A 21008-nucleotide genomic window follows, 5' to 3' on the forward strand; every position below is an offset into this window, starting at 1 on the left:
GAAACTATAAACCTGGACATATATAAGGCCACAGAAACATATAGTAATGTCAAAAAGAGTTGAAAAAATTGCAATAAAAACTCAAGTTTAAAGTCGGGGGCTGTACACACCGGTGCCCTGGGGGATCTTGTTTTCATACTGACCAAAGTACAGGGACTTGCATGAATTTGGATGTCACATAAGCAAAGAATTCTCAGAAAGAAATGCCCGGCATATAATATCAAACAACTTTTTAAGAGTAAAAATACCGATAGCTGTAACAAAATCACCTACAAATATTTGGGGTTAGGTTAAAAGCAGGGCCCAAGATAACAACATGGCTTTTTTTAGTTTTGTGGCGGCAAAAACTAATTTAGAAGAGACGTTTTACTTTGTCACAGTAAGAAATTGTTGAGGAATATGTATGATATACATAATGTGGATGGATAGATAGATAGATAGAGGGAATGTTTATGCTCCACACAGAATAGAACACACATAATTAAATAGAAGTTCAAATCTCAGTTTTTATTGGCTTTCATGCGTATTGTTTTTAATATTTTAACCGATTTTATTTGTGCGTTTATTGATTGATTTGAAGATGAACAGACGGGTTGGAACTTTTCTTTTAATTTCGTTGTACTTTTTACGATGACAGTACAGATTCTATTCTCTACTATCTATTCAGTAAGGCGGAAAAATAGACGGCTTGATCGCAGCTTGACATAGTTTAACAACTTGTCTCAACACGAGGAAACGCTCCAAAAGTAGTGCGCACTTCATACACATGCGGCTGTATGAAAGTGTGTTATTGTCCTGCAGCTTTAGGGCCATTGAGAGGCCACTGCGCCCGGTGGAGGGTCTCCCGTGACGCCCACAGCCAGCCTGCCGGGGATTCTGCTGCTTCCTGCTGCGGTTCCGGGACCCGGAGCTTCAGGTCCTGGCAACTCGGATGACGTGGCCGAAGGTTGCGGACGCCGCGCCGACGCCGTTCCAGAGCTCACCGCCTCGCACGTCGCACTCGGCGCCGACTGGAGCTCCGCGGTCACGTGGCGCGCCTCGGCCAATCCGACGCGCGTACGATGAGCGCTCGCGGAGCGTTTCGACGCCGTGTGCGTAACGAGAGCATCCCTAAAATTGCCTCTGTCATACAACCAGGAAGAAGGTGGGATAGCCTTCCGAAGCTAACTGCCCCAGTCTCTCTGCTTCACTTTCTCCGAAAACCATGGGATCCTCTCGGTGGAAGGTGGCGGCGGTGGCGCTCCTCGCCGTAGTGAGCTCTTTCTCACCTGCCGACGCAGACGAACACGACCACACGGTGAGGCTGCGTTTGGAAGAGGCCGATTGAGGGGAGAGAGAGAGAGAGCGAGAGAAAAAAGGGGGAGCCTTGAAAAATAATGGACGTTTGTGCTCAGTCTTAACCTGCTGCTAACTGGAGCCGCGGCGGCTCGCCGCACGCCAGAAAGCCCCGTCGGGGGGACGTGACAGGGGGGGCTGGCGGCTCGGCCCGCCGGGGCTCTGCGGGCGACACGCGGCGAGTTATCAGACCGATACGCGAAGGATTTGTCCGCGAAGTTGTCCCCACTTTATCGGCCTAAGTGCTTACGGCTAACGCTGCTGCTAGCTCGTTAGCACGGCGGAAACTGCTCTCAAGTTAGCGGCCAGCTGGCAGCAGGAGAGTTCCGCAAGCTGCCTCCAGAGCCTCCCGACAGACGCATTCTGTGGGAAATAGTCTCGGGAAACACGGGTTTTAAGCTTTCCGGGGCACCGGGTGTGTTTGAATGTCACTCCGTGGCCCTCTGGTTACAGTTGGTTAGCATAGTAATAAGGTGAATTACACTGCTGCCTCCACGTAATCCAGGATGGCTGCATCAACTTCCTCCTCTTGCCACACGGATACAGTGATCATCTAATGTTTTCCTGGGGTAAATAAGTATTTTGCACCGGGGTTTTCGTGCAATAGGTGCACTGGTAGCTATCACTATGTTATAAACTCCTGTATCAGTCTGATAGGCAGTTATGGATGTTTTGCCGAAACGCAATAATCTTTGTGACTATGAGAAGAGTGAAGGTGCTTAATGTTAATTTCACTAAACGTTGATGGGCCAAATTAGACTTCGTCGGGTTCCACACATTCCCTGTGATTGGTGGGACACGTTTGTGTGCATGGATTTGACTGCAATTTCAATTTGAATCCGACCTAACAGTCCTATTAATGTCAACGTGAACCCCTGCTGGACCTGTGTTGACTGGAGACATGTCTCCAGAGTGCCCCAGAGCTCAACAGTCCAGATTCGGCATTTCATCCGAGCCTGTCGATATAAAACCAGTCAGACTTGCCAAGCTAGTGCGTGGAATTCAGAACAATATAATTGATTTATTTTTTTGTTTGTTTCTTTCTTTCCTGCAGTACACGGACAAGGAGGAGGTGGTTTTATGGATGAACACGGTGGGGCCTTACCACAATCGACAGGAGACGTACAAGTATTTCTCGTTGCCCTTCTGCGCGGGCTCCAAGAAGACCATCAGTCACTACCATGAAACCCTCGGAGAAGCTCTGCAGGGAGTGGAGCTGGAATTCAGCGGCTTAGACATAAAGTTCAAAGGTATTGTATTGACTCCTGTTCAACTTGTGCAAAGCAACATGAACAGTAGTGTACTAACTTGTCGTGCAACTCGGAATGCCGAGGTCTGATAATTATTTATTTTTTTCTTTTCTTTCTTTTCCTCCCTTTCTAATGAAACTGTGCTTTTGATCCGTGCAGAGGAGGTCCTGCAGACGACATACTGTGAAATTGATTTGGACAAAGCCAAGAGGGACGCCTTTGTGTATGCCATCAAGAACCACTACTGGTACCAAATGTACATAGATGACCTGCCCATCTGGGGTAAGTGAAGCCATTTGTCTATTAAAAACAACCTGTTGCTCTGCAGCCGTGCGATCCTTGTGGCATTACCGTAGTATTTATTTTTCCATCCTGCATTGTCTTCAGGTTTGCCTCCGTTAGAAAGTATACTAGCAGCCATTATGCTGATCACGAAGGTTGTCCCAGCTGTCTTATCTGAGTGTTTGAAAAAGTTAGCCTGTGGATCCACGATTGACCTGCCTTGTATCAATATCCTGTACTGCGTGTCAGCCGGCACAGTAAAAGGCACGGCGGTGTACACCTCAGTCGAGCAGATTTTGTCCCGGGTCTATTGAATTCAACCATGTGCTGGTTAATCCGCTATTACAAGTTGACCGAGAGTCATCATATTGCACAGTAAAGTGCTGACTAAATGTTTTGTATGAGGATAAAATGCACCCAACAAGTTTCTGATTTGCATATCTTTCTAAAATGTACATGCCAGTTTTAATTTCTGCACTGTTGAGCCAGTCGTTGTACGACTTTCATTTCCTGCTCCAAGTTGAATGTTCAGTGAGAAGGATAGTCGTGGCTCAGGATCATTAATGATTCTTAAGAGTGATCTGACTTACCAGTTTGCACAGTGGTGCCACTCCCACAGCTGCTCAAACATCCCTGTGTAAGATAATGTCATCAGTTGTAGGTGGAGTGCCCGTGATCATTTAGATATTCCTCAGGATCATATATTGCATTCTAAGATTCTAAGACACTGTGTCCTCAAGGCAGTCAGTTGATATAGAGGTAACCACTGCACCACTGTGGCTCCACTCAAATAAAACAAAAAAAAACAAAAAACAAAACCCTCCAGGTTTTAAAAACCACTGCACTAACTCATCAGCTCAAGCAAAGCTAGTGGTTTGTGTGTGGCTGCCACCAATGTTAAATCGAATTGCGAAGTCTCACCAGTGTCAACAACCACCGACTGACCAGGTTGATTAATAAAACCGATTTGACACTATAATTATCACTTGTTTCACAAACATGCAGTCATTTAGAATAATTGGTTGTTTTCTTTCAAAAAAAAAAAGTGTTTTGAACTGCTGCATGGTGACGTTGCACGAAAGACACAAAGCTCCGCGAGTGGATAATAGGATGGTACAGCATGAGTTAAATGCATTTCAGTCATTTTTCAGAAGTCCGGCCTGTCGGCACCAGGTGTGGTGCAATGTGTCGTCGATCCAGTGTAGTAGAGCTCCATCTGATTTGCCAGTATGTCCATGAATCTGCTGCCGTGCAGAGCATGAATGAAAATGCACGGAGACGTCACGTGTTGGCAGTTGAGTCAGACTTATGTCGTATATTCATACTCTGATGCACATGGTGAGCAGCACTGTGGGAAGTAACCCATTGTGCCTTTTATGTGGACTGTGATCAGACCACGATCAGTTTCCCCGGTTTGCTCAGAAATTCAGTCAAACGGTTCCAGTCTTATCAGGTACATGTTAAGGCGGTTGAGCCGGATTGGAATTCATTCAGATTACTGATAGTCCCGTGTTCTTGAAAGTAGCTGGCGTAAAGTCATTTATCACTATTGAGGTTCCACTTCTTCTCAGCTACTGAGTTTGTTCTTCAAATCTTGACCCAAGCAGAAGAGAGAAGTGTTCTAACATTAATTTCCTTCACGGTAGCCCTGCTCCCTGTGATCGCGTGCGGTTCAACCCTGGCGTGTGCGTCGTATCTCTATCCGCCCGCCCGCTTCATCCATTTCAGGGTCCCTGAGAGATTCACATTATTTAGTTATCGTGTTCTAACATGGGGAAGTTATTTAGAGGCTCATCTTTGAATTTGCCGTAACCGTTGCTGAATCGACGCAGAGACGCTCCCTGTGGCGGGGAAGCGTATTGAGCCCTTGTGTGAACCATATTTTTCCCGTAATTTTATTGTCACAATATGTGTAACCACGTGGGAAATAAGAGTGGATTTATATATAGACGGCTGCCGTGCTGGTGTATCTTTGGAGGCCAGCCGGCAGTTTTAGAATCACTGGAGTTTGCTTCCATTCGGGATTCTGTGACCAACAGACTTGGATTATTAATCTTTTACCGGAAAGCACTGAAAACATGAAACCGAATCGGAGACTATGACACAGTTAAACACTTTCTAAATTTAAAACTTGTTACTTTGCAATCTTCCGAGTTGAATGGGTTTTGAAGACGATGGCTGTCAACACAATCTGGCTGCAAAGCTTGAGGGCATAAACGTTCCAGAGAGTCTCTGTAGTTTCATCAGACTGTTTGTTCGATAAGTAAAAGCCTCAGACCTTGAGTGTGGGGTTTGATGCTGCAACATGTTGGGACGGTGTCGACCACAGACCTCTCCAAACCAAAAACACAGATTATAGGATGAGTGTTTGGAAGGGTTTTGAATCCGAAGGATTCCTGAGTAACTGTCTTTTGCAATTTCCTGAAGCGCCAGGGATGAACTTTGACTCCGGGTGAAGTTCTTTTATCCTCTGAAGTGCACGTCCTTGCTCTCGTGTTGAAGGGATCGTTGGCGAGGCCGACGAGAACGGCGAGGATCATTACCTGTGGACGTACAAGAAGCTGGAGATCGGCTTCAACGGCAACAGAATCGTCGACGTGAATCTCACCAGCGAAGGGAAAGTCAGACTGGTGCCGAACACGAGAATCTCAATGTCTTACTCTGTGAGTATCGATCCGCCACTTCCTTCTGACAACCTGCGCGATTTTAACGACGGTGCAAGTGCAAGTGATCCTTTCTCGTCGCAGGTCAAGTGGAAGAAGTCAGACGTGAAGTTTGAGGACAGGTTTGACAAGTACCTGGACCCGTCCTTCTTTCAGCACAGGGTGAGTTCATCGCCTCGTCGTCATGTACGACAATGAGTTGCTTGCTGCCGCGGCACTCCGGCTCTCTTCAGAAGGAACAAGTCTTCCTCTGTGCCCAACGTGACGGCGTTAACCGAATCAAGAACTCTGTGCTGACGCTCCAACTCGTCCCGCTGTTATGGCAGGAAGCCAGCCGCACTCTTTCTCCTGAGATTTTTGGCGTTTGACAGTCTGTTAATGAAAACTGATTTTTCTCCACTATGGCCGGACGTCCTCAGAGACTTTTACAATGGAGTCTCCGGTGTCAGTAAAACATTTGATCCAGCTCCAAAATGTCCCGTGTTGGGAAAGGGTTAACCTCCAGTGTGTCACTGCCATAGTGTTTACAGTGTCGCTATCTGAAGAGGTGTCTATTTCCTCATTGTTGGTTTTAGATTCACTGGTTCTCCATCTTCAACTCCTTCATGATGGTCATCTTCCTGGTGGGCCTGGTGTCCATGATCCTCATGAGGACGCTCAGGAAGGATTACGCCAGATACAGCAAAGAGGAGGAAATGGATGACATGGTAAGTTTGTACTTGAATATCTGCTATCTGCAGAAATATATGAAAGATCTGGGTCATCCCGTATGACTGTGCTTCCCAACTATATATATATATTAATTTTTTTTTTCCCGCCCCCCTGGGGTTTTCCCACATTTCCGTTTTAAGATGCTCTTCAAACTTGCTCTGTGATCTCTGATTTTATGAAGCATTACAGCGAATCCAAACACTGGTGAACACATCCGCTCTCACAAACATAAAAAAAAAAGCTGGAACCTTCCAAATCAAAGCGAAGCGCAGTTTCCCAGCTGCACTCTAGACTTTAGAAAGTATGTTAAGTTTTCCTTCTGGCATGTGCAAATCGGATTCTGACTAACTTCTGTGAGTCTGCAACCTGTAATCTCACCTTTCAAATAAATAAATATATATAAAAAAAGGATTTGTGATCAACATAATTTTTTTTTTGAGACTGTATTTATATAATTCATTGTCAAACATATAAACAATATAGATAGATACAAAAGAAATAAAATATTTCTATACTAATCTATAATTAAATACGTATTTTATGAAAATGCATTTACACAAAATAAATGGTCTATATTCAAGGAGGCTATATTTAATTAACCATGTTTGAAAAGGGGGTAGGAAGAAGTAAAACGTATTAAATTCTGCCCATTCTACAATATTCAATAATCAAATGTTCTAATTAAGTGTATATTGTGCAAGAACAAAAAAAGTCTACTTCTTTAAAGCTAGTTAGATGTTTTTACTATGATGGAACCTCCAGAGTGCAGAATCTCACAAATGACACAGACTGCAGAATTTTTCACCCTCCCGTCTGTTCTGAATGAAGTAAAGCCGGCGTTTGACCTGGAGCGATGCGTCGGTGGCGTTTTGTGGATCAAACTGTGGGCTTCCTCCCAACAGGACCGAGACCTGGGGGACGAATACGGGTGGAAGCAGGTGCACGGGGACGTCTTCCGACCGTCCAGCCACCCGCTCATCTTCTCCTCGCTCATCGGCTCCGGCTGCCAGATCTTCTCCGTCTCCCTCATCGTCATCATCGTCGCCATGGTGGAGGACCTGTACACAGAGTAAGAGCGTGTTCAGAGTGGTGAAGAAGCGGCCTTCGCCCAGTTCACCATGGCTGATTTTGTTATTTATTTTTTTCTTTCTCTGCAGGAGAGGCTCCATGCTGAGCACAGCCATTTTTGTGTATGCTGCAACTTCGCCCGTTAACGGCTACTTCGGGGGGAGTTTGTATGCAAAACAAGGAGGTGATAAATCGGATCGCACGTCTGCCGCGCCATTTCATCTCCGAAGCCATTAAACATGCTCACGTTGTGATTTTTTTTGTGTGCGTACGTCACAGGCAGGAGATGGATTAAGCAAATGTTCATCGGGGCCTTTATGATCCCGGCCATGGTGTGCGGGACTGCCTTCTTCATCAACTTTATTGCCATCTACTACCACGCCTCCAGAGCCATCCCCTTCGGCACCATGGTGGGTTTCTACGCCGCCACGCTTTCTTTTCAAAGTCAACTTCTGGCAGTTTTGTCCGCGTGCCACCGTGGAGGGAACGTTAACCATTTACTGAGTGTTGCAATGGAAATGAGGTGTGTCGCACCAGGCAACTTGCAGGATGTTAAAGATGAAGCAATAGAGTTTACAGGTACAGCTTAAAAAATATGAATATCATGTCAAATGTTCTGTGTTTTTGTCACTCGTTTCAGAAAGTCAAACCCATATATGATACCTTTCAAGCTTTTTTTTCTTGAAAACCCAAAAGTCTCAGAAAATTAGAATATTGTGGAAAAGTTCGTGGTGTCACACCCTTATCGGCTAATTAACTCCAAACCCCTGCAAAGGTTTCCCGAGCCTTTAAACGCTCTCTCAGTCTGGGTCAGTCGGCTACACAATCATAAGGAAGACTGCCGACTTGACGAATGTCCAGAAGACGGTCATTGACACCGTCCATAAAAGGTCATTGCTGAAGAAGCTGCTTGTTCACAGAGGGTCCAGGCGTGTTCATAGAAGGTTGAGTGGAAGGAAAAAGACGTGACAGGAAAAGGTGCGGCAGCAGAAGGGACGAGCGCAGCCTCGAGGGGACCGTCGAGCCAAACGCAAGAGACGACGTCAGAAGCGTCTTCCCTGGACTGTGGAGAAAAAGGACTGGACTGCTGCTCAGTGGTCCAAAGTCCCTTTTTTTCCCCCAGTAAATGTTGAACATCATTTGGAAATCAAAGTCCCAGAGTGTGGAGGAAGAGAGGAGAGGCTCTTGAAGTCCAGTGTGAAGTTTCTGCAGTCTGTGATGATTGGGCTGCCATGTCCTCTGCCGGTGTGTCCTCCACCGGGTTTTCTGGAGTCCACAGTCAACGCAGCATCGAGCAGGAAACTTTAGAGCAAGGAGGCTCAACCAAGTATTGAGTGCAGAGAAATTAACATACTTTTCAGAAGCCTTACATTTTTGTTTAAAATATCCCTTTTTTCTTGACCTTAATCATTCTAATTTTCTGAGAGACAGAATTTGGGGTTCTCATTTTCTTTAAGCCATAATCCTCAACATTTCAAGAAATAAAGGCTTTAAATATTCCACTCTGTCTTGAGCCTCTATCATATGAGTTTGACTTTCTGAAATGAGCATCAAGAGTTTGAATTGTTGCAAAGTTGATCCCTGAAGTTGCACCATCTGGTGTCGGTCCCATATCTGCAATGTGAGGATTTGGAGGCGTTTGGAAATGCAGAATATCTACAAAAAGTTTAAAACACTGGAGGTTGGTGGTATTTTCACACGTGACCAGAAAATGTGAGTGCGATCGGTGTTCATCTGACGGGCCAGTGTGTAGTGTAATACTTAACTTAATACTGATTCTAATATTGGGGGATAAAAAATTCTGGTAACCCATAAATCAGCTGATTAAATGTTTCAATTTTTCTAGAAGATGTACATTGAAGGGAGAACGTTTTTCTCTTATCAGAAATTGTGTGGAAAGAAGTGGCATATGAACAATTTGAACATGGAGTAAACCAACAAATGTGATGTGGCAGTAAATATTTCAATGCAGAGAGAAACCATGTTGTATTTCAGGAAAATCTCGGACCCCGGTTCACTTTGGGCAGATAATTCTCCAATAGCTGTAATTGGTCTGGTCCTCATCAGAATCTTCTTCCGCCTTGTCGGGGTGTCGAGCGTGAGACCAAAACCGTCCGCTTTATTTGGAGACTTCTTTGTGTTTGCTGCTGGGAGTCTTCAATATCATTTATTTTACTGACTTATAAAAGTTAATTGGTTCTTTGTGACGTTTTCTGCCATTTCATTTCATCACTGCCACAAGTGGTGGAATTATAGCGCCGGTGATCCATCATGCAAGGAGTTGTTTCTGCGTGGTTAAAATATCCTTTTTGTTTGATGCAGAATAGGCTGGTACGTGTTGTTCAGTGCTGGTTTCCTGAATCTGAGGCGCAAACAGGATCAGAATGTCGGTGTGAACAAAGATCCAGCGCATGTGGATTTACAGTTTTCTAGATTTGAGATGAAATCTACATCTCAAGTTATTCTCTCAGCCCACGGAGGCTTTCTACACCAACGGCTGCTTGTAATTAGGAGAATGAGGAGCTTGTTTGGCTCCCGTCAACAGTAGATCAATCAGAATTGTCAAGTCAGCGTCCGGAAGCGGAGCCTCGTTCCTGCTGCATCTGCCATTTGAGGCAGTTCGCCTTTTTTTTTTTGTTTCTCTGGACAAACCCGAAGGTCATCAGATAATAACCAGCGTACCCATTTCTTATCCTTCTAATTTATTAAGCAAAGAGGTTGTAACCCAGGATCACCGCCAACATTAATAACGATGGGAGATGCGGCGCCTCCGACGACGGGATTGGTCACTTTCTGAAATGTCATTGAGCTCCAGGAGAGTGTTTCTGGAACACAGTCAGAGGACGTTGCAGGGAAGCGGGGGACGGCTGCAAAATGAGTCACTCTCGTCGTTTCTGCAGGTCGCCGTCTGCTGCATCTGCTTCTTCGTCATCCTGCCGCTGAACCTGGTGGGCACCATTCTGGGGAGGAATCTGTCCGGCCAGCCCAACTTCCCCTGCCGAGTGAACGCCGTGCCGCGGCCCATCCCGGAGAAGAAATGGTAGGTGGCGGCAAGGGTGCGACTTTTTGATTCAATTGCGCAGATGACGACTGCGAAATCTGAGAGTCAACAGGGATTCTCGCTGTCTCTTTAATGCTAAATGTCAAACGGTGCATATATATATATATATATATGTGTAGTGTTTTTGAGTTTGGAACAGCATTTTAAAAAATAAACTGTTGTACAGCATTCAATCTTTTTAAAACGATAACTAAATAACTTTAGATACTAATATAAACTACACTAACGAATCATGTTGCTTTACATTATAAGTTGATACTTTGGCCGTCCTGCGAGGCTCAGTGCTTAAAGCTAAATAACGCTAGTAGCCGCCGTTAGCATTACTTCGCTTTAAAATGACACGGAACCTAAACCACTGGTGTAACGCGCCGTTATTCTCATCGTCAATAGATGTTAGTGTACAACAACGGCGAGCACACGCAAGAAACCATACATTCATAGCTTTTTTGGGAAATGTAAAAGTAGTAAATTACCGCTAAGTAGCTAGCGCCTGCGCGCTCGGGTTAAATGTGTCGTCATTTCCTGTCTGACAGTGGAGGCGGAAATGCCTGAGTGGCGCTCCTGCAGCCGGATGTGCGTTTTTCTCGACTATATGAATGTTGAAATCGTCTGCAGCCAAAATCGTAATCACGATGAAAATTCGATTAATCGAGCAGCCCTAACACACACACACACGAAAAAAAACTACAGGAGCCCCGGTGGAAATCTGCAGCCACCCTTCCAGAACACAAAAATGAGGAGCCAGACTGTTTCTACCCATAGAAACTGGTCCAGCCAGAACCAAAGCTGCTCCAACCAGTTGGTCAGGATGCAGAGGAGCGACACGGCGCCCTCTGCTGGGGTCGAACCATCTTTAACACCCGATTTCAATCAGTCCTGGCTGAGCGCTGACCCCTACACCACTGTGTGCAGCCCCAGTCACTGAGCTCAGGTCGTTTAAACATGAAAGGACGTCTTAGAATCAGGCTGCACAGCGAGTGGACCTCGGTTTGATTCCCAGTTGAAGGTGTCCTGATGTGAAGATTGCATGTTCCCCCTGTGCAGGTTGGGGGGGGGGGGGGGTTCCCCCACAGCCCCTCCCACTCATAGCGTTACACAGTGGTAACACAACCTGCACTGAGCAGCGTGATGACAATGGGAGATCAAACAACAATGGAAACACAAAGCCACCGGGTATAATTACACGAAATGTGGAGAAAATTCCTGTGAAGTCACATCCCATGATGCCTTGCGCTGCCCGCGTCCCACAGCCGCCGCTGCAATCTACTGCTCGCCTCCATGCTTCCCGTATATTTACTGGGTGTTCACGATTTACGTGAGGAGATAACAGACGATCGCAGATTTGCTGACTTTAGAGACTCAACGTGAAGATTCGGTCACATCGTTGCGTATCAGAGACACATCTGGTTTATCTGGTCACATGACTCTGACGGTGACGGTCACTCTGTCTGTATATAAAATGCTCCAGCTGGTTACTCACACGCCCCTCTGTGTTGGCTGTCCAGGTTTATGGAGCCGGCCGTCATCGTCTGCCTCGGAGGAATCCTGCCGTTCGGTTCCATTTTCATCGAAATGTGAGTCGACACTCTGAAAAGCCAGCGAGGCGTCGGCGGTCAGTGGCGACTCATCCACACGTTTCCCCCGCCCTCCTTTTCCCAGGTACTTCATCTTCACCTCGTTCTGGGCCTACAAGATCTACTACGTGTACGGCTTCATGATGCTGGTCCTGGTCATCCTGTGCATCGTGACGGTGTGCGTCACCATCGTGTGCACGTACTTCCTGCTCAACGCCGAGGACTACAGATGGTGAGCCGCCGCTCTCCCGCTGCAACGTCTTTGCATGTCAAAGAGCCTCACCTCAGCTTTTCTGCTTGACCCCCCCCAGGCAATGGACAAGCTTCCTCTCTGCCGCATCCACTGCTGTTTACGTGTACATGTACTCTTTTTACTACTATTTCTTCAAAACTAAGTAAGTACCCAGCGAGAGTCTGTTCATAACCTCCCAGCATGAGAAGATTCCGTTGTAAGGCTCCGACGTGTTGTTTTCCTCCCAGGATGTACGGGCTTTTCCAGACATCTTTCTACTTTGGCTACATGGCTGTGTTCAGCACCGCTCTCGGGATCATGTGTGGTGAGTGTGGACTCCAATAAATACATGTTTTTCTTTCTTTCTTTCTTTCCTGGAACGTGTAAACCCCACCAAGTGTGGAAGAGTTTGGGTCTCATGAGATGGAATTTCTCTCATTTTCTCCTGTTTTTATGTGATGTTGGCATTTACCTGTTCAATTATACTCAAGCTTTGCCCCCCCCCCACCCCTTTTAGTGTAGTTGATGCCTTCGAAATGCTATATTTGGTTTAGTTTAGACAATTTTCATTTAAATGTCAGCGAGGCTTCTTTTTGTTTTGTTTTGTTTTTTTATAATCTGGAGCGACAAGTCTTGCTGTCTGGAATCAGCTTATAAAAACAAACCCAGCAGTCAATGTCCTGGAAACAATAAAAAAAAAAACCAAACACAGTTGTCATTGAAGAGGCTTCAAACACGAATTGACTGGTGAAAATATCTCGTTCCATCAAGGACGGCCATTATTCAGACGGATAGGCTGGAGTCGGGCTGGGCGAGAGATTGATATTTAACAAGTCTATTGACAAACATTGCAAAGACCAATAAAGATCCACTTTTTCACGAGTGGAGCTCGTATACGAGTCTCATAGAGGAACCATGATCACAGTAGAAGACGGGACATCATGGTGTAAAGCCTGTTTTAACTTAACGACTCATAGTTGATGGATTCCCTTGGAGAAATTCCTTTCTTTCCCGAATTGATCAATCCTATTTTTAGTGTGCAGAGGTGCAGCCACATTAGAAAACGGTTTTAAACGGCTAAAATATCAAAATTGATGGAAAATAATCCGCAAAAGGGAGAAACCCGGGAACAATTGGCTCCAAAAATACAGCTGGGAATGGAATGGAATGTTTACCTGGACTGTGATTGAAACTTCATAAATGCAACTTAAGGTGCATTATTTCCCCCAAAGCTCTATTTGTAAATATTTGCTCTGCGCGTCTCGTTTCCCCGGGCTGCTATAGAAGCGCTTCTCCCACCCGCCAGTGATGGCTCCGTCCCGCGATGACGCAACGTCGCTCACGCGCCTCCTTTTGTCTCCCCAGGCGCCGTGGGATACATGGGAACAAGTGCCTTCGTGAGGAAGATCTACACAAATGTGAAAATTGACTAGGAGCGAGCCAAACAGGGATGTTTAATGGATTTGCCTACGTGTACGCCGAGAGACGACGGGCACAAGTCATTCTTTATTCTACTTTTCTTTCTTGCAAAGAGATTGAGAGAAATCTCGCTTTGTACTATGTAGGTTTGTTTTTTTTCTTTCCGATTGAATTTCGACGCCGCGGCTTCAAGCAGAGAGGAGGAAGTCTGCGGGAGAGATCTCACTCACCGGGTTGTTTTTATCGGTTGCTTTCAAACAAAAACCGTCGGGGCGAATATTTAAGGCCGACATGGCTTCTCCTTCCTTTTCCCACCCGAGACCAAGAGAACATAAATGTTTATGGATGGAACGGCGTAGCTCTCTTCAGTGAAGAGGCCTCAAGTGGTGTGGAAAGCCTTTGTCCTGTTCCGCCAGGACACGGGAGGGTTTGTGGTCCGTGTCTGTGTTCCGATTCCTCTTTTGTATTCTTGAAGTTACTCCATTTTGTTGTCGCCACACAGCACAGTAGTTTCTCACTCCCACCGGAAAGCAACAACAAAACAAAAAACCCAGAAGAAAAGTCTCCACTGGATAATCATCCCCCCCCCCCCCCGATTTGGACGATTCCCGGTTCCAGTAGCAATCCATCCAGTCCTGCTGTGGTTTACTGTACAGGTCGGAGCAGCAGCTGAGGTACTGCAGCAACAGATTTTTAAATGGATGTTTGGTGTGATCCCATTTCCCCGTTGAGTCTTATGTTTTCTAAATGTTTGGGTTTGAATGAAGTCTACTTGTAAAGATAATATATGGATGGGGGGGGGAGTGTATATAACCTTAATGTACCTTTAGATGTAGATCCCGGATGTATTTTCGTTGTACAGATTTACTACAGGGTGGTTTTTTTTTTAAACGAATCTTTGATTTAAAGCAAAAAAAGGATTTTGTTTTTCTTTGTTTGGTGCTTGGGGTGGGGCTGCTGGCGCTGTTACATCTTGCCTGAAATTGCATGACGTTTTCATCCGACCATCTTTTCCGTCGGTAGTTCTGTTTTTGATTTCTCAACCTGGAAATGCGACGATACACCATTTGACCCGCTTATGTCCTGGTTTTTGATTCCACGTATGATTTAAAGCTTTAAAAAAAACAAAAACATAAAAAAAAAAAGGCTCTACATCTTCTGGTAAGCCATTTCCCCCGTCACGTTCCGTTGCCTATCCTGGAACATTATTTGTGAATGTCGGAAGGAACGAGGCAGCCGCCGCCTTGTTCCTGCGAAAACATACTGTACAAAGTGAAGTTTATGTACACTTAAAACTAGATGTTTTCATAACCACACACAGTGCTGCGGAGTGTTTCCAATGCCCCCCCCTCCCCTCCCCCCCATTTAGTGTAAATACAGTATGTACCCTCCTTGTATGAGAAGTGGCAATGCCTTTTTCTTTTTTTTCCTCATTTCCGGTTCTCCCCCACTGAAGTTGATTTCTGGCACCTCATGTTGTGTACCGATGTCTGACGGACATTTTGAACCTGCATATTAACTTGCTGTAAAAAGAGAAAATAAACATGTTTATGTACAGGGGTTATTAAGTGTGCTTCTGACTTCTGACAGTAAATATTGGAGTGACTTCAGTGAATATCATCGGTCAGCCTGAGGAGCACGTCAAGATCTGCCACATTCACCAAGGAGAAGAGCTGTCGCGTAGCAAGTATAGATTTATTGCATTCAGCAGCGTCGGGAGTCAATGCATCCAAACTGGAAGAGACCACTTTATTTTTTTTTAGGTTTGTAGCATGTGCTGCAAGTGTTGGAAGCTCAGTTGACTCTTTCAAAGTACTCCTTGGATCCCTCCGGGGTCGGTTTGATCTGAAAAGCGAAGAGGCACCAGATTAGCTTTAGATCGGTAAACATTTCACCGCCGCAGGAAACTAGTTCAGGGGTGAGGAGTGCAAGTTGTGTGTACGACCTCGAAACCAAACGTTTGGGGAAGAAGTTGGTTTGTGTAAGATATAAAACTTATGTTTTCATTCATGCTCAAAAAGCGCAAGAGCAGCTCTCATGGAGTCACTTGGTCACTGCAGCTGTTCAGAGACCGACGGCACTTTTTCTTTATCGTTACGATAAAACGGCCAAGTCCCAGGAGAGTATGGACTGGGGAGCCGTGACACGCTGGAGGAAAACAACGTCGGTATAGGAATGTTTACTACGGCTGGAATGTGCAGTAGCAGCGCTTCACAAAACCAGTTTTCCCCGGTTACAAGGTGACGGAGTTGGAGCGAATAATTTAACCATCCAGTTTTTCCATTTCATTAAGGTAATTAAATGGGTGTGCCCCGACAAGGATTTTATTGTCAAATGGTGAATTTGTCAGGTAAAGGATGCATCCTAACCAGACCTTCACCAACGCCACATTTGTTTATGGGGTCGAGCTGTCAGGTAGTGACATCACTGTGAAACACTGAGCGAGGAGCGTCTCCACGGGAACAGATGCCGATCTTTGATTTTCATGAGGTGTTCTGTATAGGAACATTTTTCCTCAGTTTCTTGGGATTTATTCGAAAATCGTTAGCTGTGATCGTCCTAAAATCTAATCAATTGGTCCTTGGATGATGAGAAATCCTGAAGATTTCATGCAATTTGGGTGAGTAATTTTTGCGAAAGGTTAGTAAAAAGCCATACATACATAGAAGCCAATAAATAAATAAATACAGGCAGACGAACACATAACCTTCTTCGGTGAAGGCAGCCATCGGCACTACTTTACGAGAAGAAGTCGTCAACAACAGGTCGGCGAATTACGGCGTTGCTCACCGTCGGCGACTCGGGCGTCCAGCTCGCCGGACACACCTCTCCGTGACTTTCCACGAACTGGAAGGCCTTGACCAGGCGCAGGGTCTCCTCCACGCATCGGCCCACCGGCAGGTCGTTCACGCTCATGTGCTTCACCACGCCGTGCGGGTCGATGATGAACAGGCCCCTGCAGGACGATACCACGGTCGGTCAGAAGCGATCGGGACGGCGCGAGAAGACGTCGAGGGAAGACGGGTCACCTGAGTGCGATGCCGGGGCCGTCCAGCAGCACGCCGTAGTCCCGAGAGACCTGCTTGTTGAGGTCCGACAGCAGCGGGATGTGGATGCTTCCCAGCCCCCCCACCTGGACACACGTCCAGGAAATGGACTCTGAAACACTGCTGCAGCAATAACTTACACTCGAAACTCATGCAGATTTTTACAGCAGCCATTAAAGCGGGCGGTCACTTCCTGAGTCTTCCTGCAAGGCCAGCGACTAAGAAAATTAACCTTGAACTGTGTGTGTGTGTCACTGATTAATCCGTCCACCGGGGTGTGAGTGTGTGTGTGTGTGTGTACCTTCCGTGGCGTGTTGATCCAGGCCAGGTGGGTGAAGTGCGAGTCCACGGACACGCCCACCACCTCACAGTTCACGTCGTGGAACTCGCTGGCCTTGTCGCTGAACGAGATGATCTCTGTCGGACACACGAAGGTGCTGCGGGGAACATTAGGAATCACGGTGAGGGGAAAAAAATACTCCTCGGCGTCGCTCGGCGGTGTCGCCGTGGACTTACAAGTCCAGCGGGTAGAAGAAGAGGACCAGATATTTGCCCTTGAAGTCGTCGAGGCTCATCTCCTTGAACTCGCCGTTGAGGACGGCGGTGGCCTTGAAGGCAGGAGCGGGCTGGGTGACGGCGGCGGCCCGTCTGGACACTCCTGAGGAGGAAAAAGTCGACCTTTAAATCATTCAGTGGGATAAGAGGCGGACGAAGAGGGCAACGGCCTTTTGCTTTTTTTTTCTACTAATGAGTGCGAGGGGAGCAGCGCTGCCTTGTGATCTCCTAATGAGACGATCGGGACACGGGAATTGAAAAAAAACAAGCCAAAACATTCAAGGTTTGTTTATTGGAGCCGAGGTTCCAGCCACGATGACTCATACTGATGAAGCCTTATCAAAAGTGAAGATGATGTGGAACTACGAGCTCTTTTTTTTTTTTTTACTGACGACAACCTAACGCGTTCAATATTTTAGTGATAAATCGCCACTGATGTGATCTCGATTCCTTGTCGTACATTTCGGGACAAAGTGGAGCCATTAATCAAAACGAGAGCTTCTGCTGAACTGTGGCCTCATCATGGCGGTGTTGTTAATGCAACATTACTTTAAAGTTGCAGGTTCCCGCCGTCACCAAAACCTTATATTTACATCGTGGCGCGAGGGTGAACTTGTGGACAAGCACATGCCTGAAAATGCTCACAAGTAATGCAATTTATTGCTAAATGTATTCGGGATTACATAAAACTTCTTCAGAGAACAAAAGGTACAATCTTGGATCCCGTTTTCTGACCTTTATTCTTAGCAGAACAGAGAAACTCGCGGTGGAGAAACTCGAAACGACGCTTTTTGTTTTAACTAACTGAAGCTTTTCTCTTTGTTTGAATGAGATAACGACCGGTTTGTAGTAGTAATAATAGTAGTAGTAGTACTAGTAATAATAGTAGTAGTAGTACACACCGGTAGAGAAGCAGCATCTCTGCAGCGCGGGAGCAGCGAGGACTCTGGCAGCTCCACGATGTCCAGCGGCTACTTTCAGCCCTGCAGCTGCAACCCTTACCTAAACAAACACAATGAATGAAAAGAGAAATGTAAGAAAACGAATCCACCGAGGTACATGAACAATATGTGTGTGTGTGTGTGTGTCTCTATGAAGCTCTGTGAGCTTTTTCAGGCCCCAGTTACACAGCCTTCTTGTGCGTTTTGGTTTCAGAAACGTTTCCCCGTCTCCACGGCAACGTTCTGAAAACAACGTCCGTCGATACGAAAACGGCAGGGACGCTTAAAACGACGCAGTTGGCATGTCAGGCCACAACCTGGTGCTGCTGTTTGTTTCTGTAATAAAGTTGTCTTGTTAGTACGGTGACGGTTCAACTCTAAAACCGCCAAGTCACAGCAGAGTATGGCCTGGGGGTCGTGGCAAGTTGCGTTTTCTGCGTCTCTGACCACCGACGCCCAAAACGAAACACTTTTTTTTTTTTTTTGCCTTTTCACTTTTCCACTCTTCAGCCTCCTGAAGTGTACTTTTTTGTATCTATATCAACTCTTCTCACCCAATACTTGAGGCTCTCCTAGTTTGAGCTTTGATGAATTTTTCTCTCAAAGTGTTTCCGACTCCGAACGGAGCCATTGTAAATAAAAGACATTCGGTTTCAAAGCATTAGATTCAAGGGCGGTTCGGCCTGTGATGGAAACGCTGAAGGGTTTTGTCCTTCGTGCGAGGAAGAGAGTTCTCCTTCACTCCAGTATCCAGTGAGAGAAAGGACACGGTGAAGCCCGACGCACATTAGCCAGGCTTGTTGAAGAAACCTTGACAAGTGCTGGTGAAATGGTGTTTTGACGCACTTGAGACTTTTTGAGGAGGCAGCAGACAAGTTGTTTTAATTTTTTTATTTTCAGGCTGAATAAAACTCGTGCTGGTCTCTATTCAGGAGATTCGGGGGTCCGTCTTCAAGTGAAAATACAAAACCTTTGTTGCGTTTAAGGTGTGGGTGTAAATGACAACGGCGCTCGGAGCCACTGAACACTGTTCCTGTATTTCAGATGTCACATAATAGCTTTACTTCCAACAGACACACACAACGGAATGATGCATGAGCCGCTTTCAGCTGATTCTCTTCCTCCAACATATTTTGGAGTTACTGAGGGAAACCCGTCCTCACGTCATGCCTCCGTGCCAACGCAGAGCGCCTTTAGCAAAGACGAGTGCTTCATTTTTTTACCCCTATTCAGCGATTTCCGAGACATTAAAAAAGGATAGTTGTGTTGGGATGAGAAGTAATGCTGCACTGCTATCTGGAGGTCTAACAGTCGACCACATGGCACCACACCCCAAAGTCTGCTGTCACAACGGACTGCCGTTACAGGCACAGTAAAAATTTAATAAAAATAACCAACAATTATCGAGACCAGAAGTGGATTACAGTCCTCCATGGGTTTTTTTTTTTAAATTGCCATCCTCCTCACACAAATGAATAGTTTTTACCATAATGTTGCACCATGATAAAACAACATCTTGGCAAACTTTTAAAATGCCACCTTTCACTGATACACACTCATTGTGGAACAGTGAGCTTTATCTTATGTATGTGTTTCCTCTGGTCTCAGGATGTTATCGTATTTTGAAACTCTGCTTGTTTTTAATAACTGCCTGTTGTGACGGGGAAGACTTTGCATGAGACCTTCGGTGTTTGTTCCTCTCTGCACAAAACACTGACATTTTAATGTGTTACTTACCAGTTATTCTCAGTCAAGCCATCAGCAGTGAAAGGGACAGGTGCATTGCAATTTTCCGCCGATCATAATTTGTCTGGAGCCATAAAACATGCCAATGAAGAAAAACCTAAAAATTACATTTGTGACAATTAATTGTTAGAATTTGACTTTGATATTTTCTTTGTCTTCTGCAGATCATTTAAGCAATTTTTCATGGATTTCGTAATCCCCCCGGCCGCTTTGTAAAATAATAAATCTCCCGGCTCCATTTGCACTTCCTGTTTTTGTTCCTGCTCCCACACTTGTCTGCAGAACGTGCAGAAAAGACTCTTAAAACGGCTCGAGTTACTCACAAACAGGACTTTTCTTACACATGTATCATCTGGATTTAATAAACCCAGTCACATATCTAGTTCTCGTGTTGAAAAGTAGCCCTGACCTTGAATTAAAGACTCTATTTTGAGCCATGTGTGTCTCACGGGGCGGCCGCGAGCCTCAGGTTGGCAGCGCGCTGTCTTAAGACACGACACGCGCGAGAAGGACAGCGGGTGTTTACCGAATGCGGGTGCCGTCCAGCCGCTTACCGACCGGCCGGTGCAGCAGGGGCGGGGGACACGCACGGCGGACCGGACGGCTACACGTTACAAGATATATAAGTTTCACTCACAGAGGTCCCGAGGAGTCGACCCACGGTGGCTGCCATCTTTGCGTCACTGGTGGGCGGGGCCTGCGTCGCGCTGCGTCATTTACGTGCTGACGTAAGGCAATGTATTTAAAAACATTCCGGGGGAAACAAAATTAAAAAACAAAAATTTAAAATATTCTATCCGGGGCTATTTCAGTAAGATTGCATTTTAAGGACAAAACAAAACAGACTAAAATACAGATTTAAAGCAGCAACTACGACTTTTTTTTTTTAGTTATTTATATTGAAAATACAAGCTTAGGCGTGCTGCCTTCAGGTGTCCCCACCTGAAATCTGATCTTTTCTCTCCCCAGCAGATAGCGCTATGTCTGTGAATGAATATTGATCAGGGCACATAAATGGCAGACTTCCTGTTAGGTTTAGAGTCTGGGTGTCAATAACATTTTTCTGCAGCTCCACGTGCTGCATGTGTCTATCTGTTTCTTGGATTTAAGTGAAACGTGAGGAG

General features: G+C 45.8%; 2 protein-coding genes across 3 annotated transcripts; one reads left to right on the top strand and one right to left on the bottom strand.

Moving 5' to 3' along the window:
- Positions 1-1136: 1136 nt before the first annotated feature.
- On the top strand, positions 1137-15155 carry tm9sf3 (transmembrane 9 superfamily member 3). Of its 2 annotated transcripts, none has more exons than XM_080508101.1 (15): positions 1137-1297; positions 2390-2585; positions 2745-2867; positions 5370-5530; positions 5615-5692; positions 6106-6237; positions 7144-7310; positions 7399-7493; positions 7589-7719; positions 10210-10349; positions 11876-11944; positions 12030-12176; positions 12256-12339; positions 12425-12501; positions 13542-15155. In XM_080508101.1, the coding sequence occupies exons 1-15, from the start codon at positions 1205-1207 to the stop codon at positions 13607-13609; spliced, it is 1761 nt and encodes a 586-aa protein (XP_080364227.1). In that variant the 5' UTR covers positions 1137-1204; the 3' UTR covers positions 13610-15155. The 2 variants fall into 2 exon arrangements, with proteins under 2 accessions (XP_080364227.1, XP_080364226.1); XM_080508100.1 differs by lacking the exon at positions 1137-1297 and adding an exon at positions 1770-1904.
- A 116-nt stretch (positions 15156-15271) lies between these two features.
- Positions 15272-20588, bottom strand: prdx3 (peroxiredoxin 3). Its single transcript, XM_080507678.1, has 7 exons — positions 20522-20588; positions 18100-18199; positions 17159-17300; positions 16944-17079; positions 16625-16728; positions 16386-16551; positions 15272-15440 (listed from the first exon to the last, which is right to left on the bottom strand). The coding sequence occupies exons 1-7, from the start codon at positions 20555-20557 to the stop codon at positions 15390-15392; spliced, it is 735 nt and encodes a 244-aa protein (XP_080363804.1). The 5' UTR covers positions 20558-20588; the 3' UTR covers positions 15272-15389.
- Positions 20589-21008: the final 420 nt, after the last annotated feature.

Source organism: Blennius ocellaris (assembly GCF_963422515.1).
Source record: "Blennius ocellaris genome assembly, chromosome: 13".
Lineage (NCBI taxonomy): Eukaryota > Metazoa > Chordata > Actinopteri > Blenniiformes > Blenniidae > Blennius > Blennius ocellaris.

Coding starts and splice junctions, on each gene's coding strand:
- tm9sf3 (XM_080508101.1), top strand. CDS start 1,205: ATGGGATCCTCTCGGTGGAAGGTGGCGGCGGTGGCGCTCCTCGCCGTA. Junction 5,531..5,614: donor GAATCTCAATGTCTTACTCT/GTGAGTATCGAT, acceptor TTCTCGTCGCAG/GTCAAGTGGAAGAAGTCAGA. Junction 7,311..7,398: donor GTGGAGGACCTGTACACAGA/GTAAGAGCGTGT, acceptor CTTTCTCTGCAG/GAGAGGCTCCATGCTGAGCA.
- prdx3 (XM_080507678.1), bottom strand. CDS start 20,557: ATGGCAGCCACCGTGGGTCGACTCCTCGGGACCTCT. Junction 16,729..16,943: donor GGATCAACACGCCACGGAAG/GTACACACACAC, acceptor ACGTGTGTCCAG/GTGGGGGGGCTGGGAAGCAT. Junction 15,441..16,385: donor GGACGCCCGAGTCGCCGACG/GTGAGCAACGCC, acceptor TTCGCTTTTCAG/ATCAAACCGACCCCGGAGGG.